We start from the raw sequence: 2,603 nt of genomic DNA, 5'->3' as shown, positions 1-2,603 counted from the left end.
ACACATTTTGTGCTTAATTAACTGCAGGTAGCGTTTACTGCTCCCCTAAACCATTACTGCCTTATGTGAAGAGAAGACTTTAATGTATTTTATCTACTGTTGGCCCTTGAGTTTTGATTTCTGTAGTCAAGTATGTGCTAATTTCTGTATTCAAGAAATAGTTAATCCATTATGTTGTCATTTAATTAACCATGGTAATTTGTTATGTTAATTCATGGTGTTCTAGAAATTAACCATTAATTATTTCCTGATTGCATCAAATTGGTAATTGTATTGTATATTTACATTTTTTAAATTTTATATGAATGTTGTTCTTCTTGGAAATGAAACCTTCACATGGCCAGAAGCAGGTTTAGAGATTCTCCAGGTTCATGGTTCACTTTCCTTGTGTACCACAGTCTGAAGTTTCATTCTTTATATTGATTTGCACTAACCCTGTGAACAGTTATATATTTGAACTCTATTACCTCAATTCTGTGGCCTTAGATACATCCACTGAGAACTAGTAGTGTGAGACGAGTGAGAACGTATTTTTAGTTGGGATTATTGATATTACATATTTTATACTGTGACTCGTTAATCATCTTTATGTATTTTCTTCCAGAAGCCCAACCTTAGTAAAAAATATACCAACCAGTTTAGGCTATGGAGCAGCACTGAATGCCAGTTTGCAGGTAATATCATTAAGTGCACTTGTCTATGATTTCTATGACATTTGGACTTTTTTTTTGGTGTGGCTTTGTATTTATGTGGGATTGTGATTGTTCTTAATAGTTGGTTTATCAACCAAGTAAGTTGTAGTACCTAGTACTGTAGAAAGCACTGGTTCTAATTCAAACTACTTTTGATGTGAAGAAGCAAGAAGGACACCCTGTGGCAAAATCTGGAACACTCGTTTTTCCTGCAAATGCTAGATTGATAGAAGCTTTTGCAAATGCATGTGGCTATGCATTAATATTTATCCAGGCTGTCATAAATGATTTCACATCATAGTGTTGGGGAACATGGTGCTTGTGGCAAAAACTTTAAAGTTTAATTATAATATATAATTTTTATGCAGAGGAGGCAAATGTCAGGACTTCTTTATTTTGAGTTAAGTTCTGGTCATTTTTTAAAAAGCAGAGCAACTGCTTATATTAAACCACAGTATTTCACTCCATGTGAGAATTCAACATTTCATTATGCAAAAGGTTAAAACGTGAGTGGGGAAGTTTGCTGCAAGAACTGTTGTTTATATTTTCGGATCATATGTAGTTTCCTTGTGTCTCTGCCACAGTGGCCGATTAAGGAATTTCTGTCTATGCCAATATGTGTTATTTAAATGCTGCTCAAATATCTGTATCATGATTTGAACCTGTTAAGGGAAGATAACATGTTTTAAAAATTATTTGAAAGGGCATTTTAAAAGTTATTTGGAACTGTCTTCCTTTCACCAGGCTGCCTTGGCAGAGAGCAGTTTACCATTGCTAAGTAACCCTGGGCTTATCAATAATGCCTCCGGTGGCCTACTGCAGGCGGTCCACGAAGACCTCAATGGTTCTTTGGATCACATTGACAGCAACGGGAACAGCAGTCCAGGCTGCTCGCCTCAGCCGCACATGTAAGTGTGGTTAACGGACTCCCTAAAGGGAAGAAGCTCTGTGCATATACTTCTTACCATTTCATATTCTGAAGTTTTGAATGTTGTGTAAGTTAAACATACCAGTCTAAAATGGAGTTACATTGTGCCATGTTCATATGTGAAAAAGTATATCAAAATGAGTTTTAATACATCTTCTAGATTCTTTCAAATGCCTTGTAATTGTTGTCCTAGCAGTTCCCTACAAATTCTTAGTACTACAGATGTTCTCTGGGGCAGAAAGCAGTATCTAAGATGAATCTACATCTTATGGGTCATTGTCACAGTTTGGTTTGTATGCTGCAATAAGAACATTCATGGTGGAATAAGTTGTCGTAATTTTTACTACTATTATAGGTCTCTAAACCATTTATGAACTGTAGTCAAGATATTGCCCATTTTTATAAACCGTAAAATGCAAAGTTTAACTGTTACCCACAGTTTACATAGAAGCTAGTAAAGTGTAACTTTTTGCCTGTCTTATAAATCAGTGTAATTACATATTCAACTTTAATTACTGGTGCGTCTGTATTGGCAAGGTTTATATGTTATATTTTATGCAAGACTACGATTCCTATTAATATTTAGCAGCTAACTATATCATTAATTACTCTAAAGTCTTTCCCCTACCATCTTTTTAATGGAGCTGAGAGACTAGAAGTATTAAAAATTGATGTATTGTGGATTTCAGAAATGTGTATGACACTTTAAAAAATGCCTGGCCTTACTCAGTAGTGTCAAGCGTATCAGTTTCTTGTTTACTAAAAAGTATTGACCCAAGTGCAACTTAGAATTCAGAGGGAAAAAATTAGAATCTGAGCCATGAAGGGTAGATACCATTCAACTGTAAGGATGAGTTGTAACTTATGTCCACACTTCCTAGAGTTAAGCATCATATACTTCTAATTTCAAGTTATTGAGGCAGAATTAGTCCTTTCCTTCATTTTTATATTTTCTTCCTCTGTTTTCCCATTCAAGTCTGGTC

General features: G+C 35.0%; 1 protein-coding gene across 1 annotated transcript in view; it reads left to right on the top strand.

The window, feature by feature from the left end:
• The window catches only part of FOXP2 (forkhead box P2), a 64,353-nt gene that overhangs the window by 34,744 nt on the left and 27,006 nt on the right, over positions 1-2,603 (top strand). Inside the window, 2 exon segments of the mRNA XM_023513202.1 lie at positions 605-674; positions 1,437-1,600. Of these exon segments, the coding sequence (XP_023368970.1) occupies positions 605-674; positions 1,437-1,600 (234 nt within the window).

This window comes from Otolemur garnettii, unplaced genomic scaffold, assembly GCF_000181295.1.
Source record: "Otolemur garnettii isolate 467f Iridium unplaced genomic scaffold, OtoGar3 scaffold00037, whole genome shotgun sequence".
Taxonomy (NCBI): Eukaryota; Metazoa; Chordata; class Mammalia; order Primates; family Galagidae; genus Otolemur; species Otolemur garnettii.
Note: the sequence above shows the minus strand (reverse complement) of the source record. Positions and strands in the feature narration are given on the sequence as shown.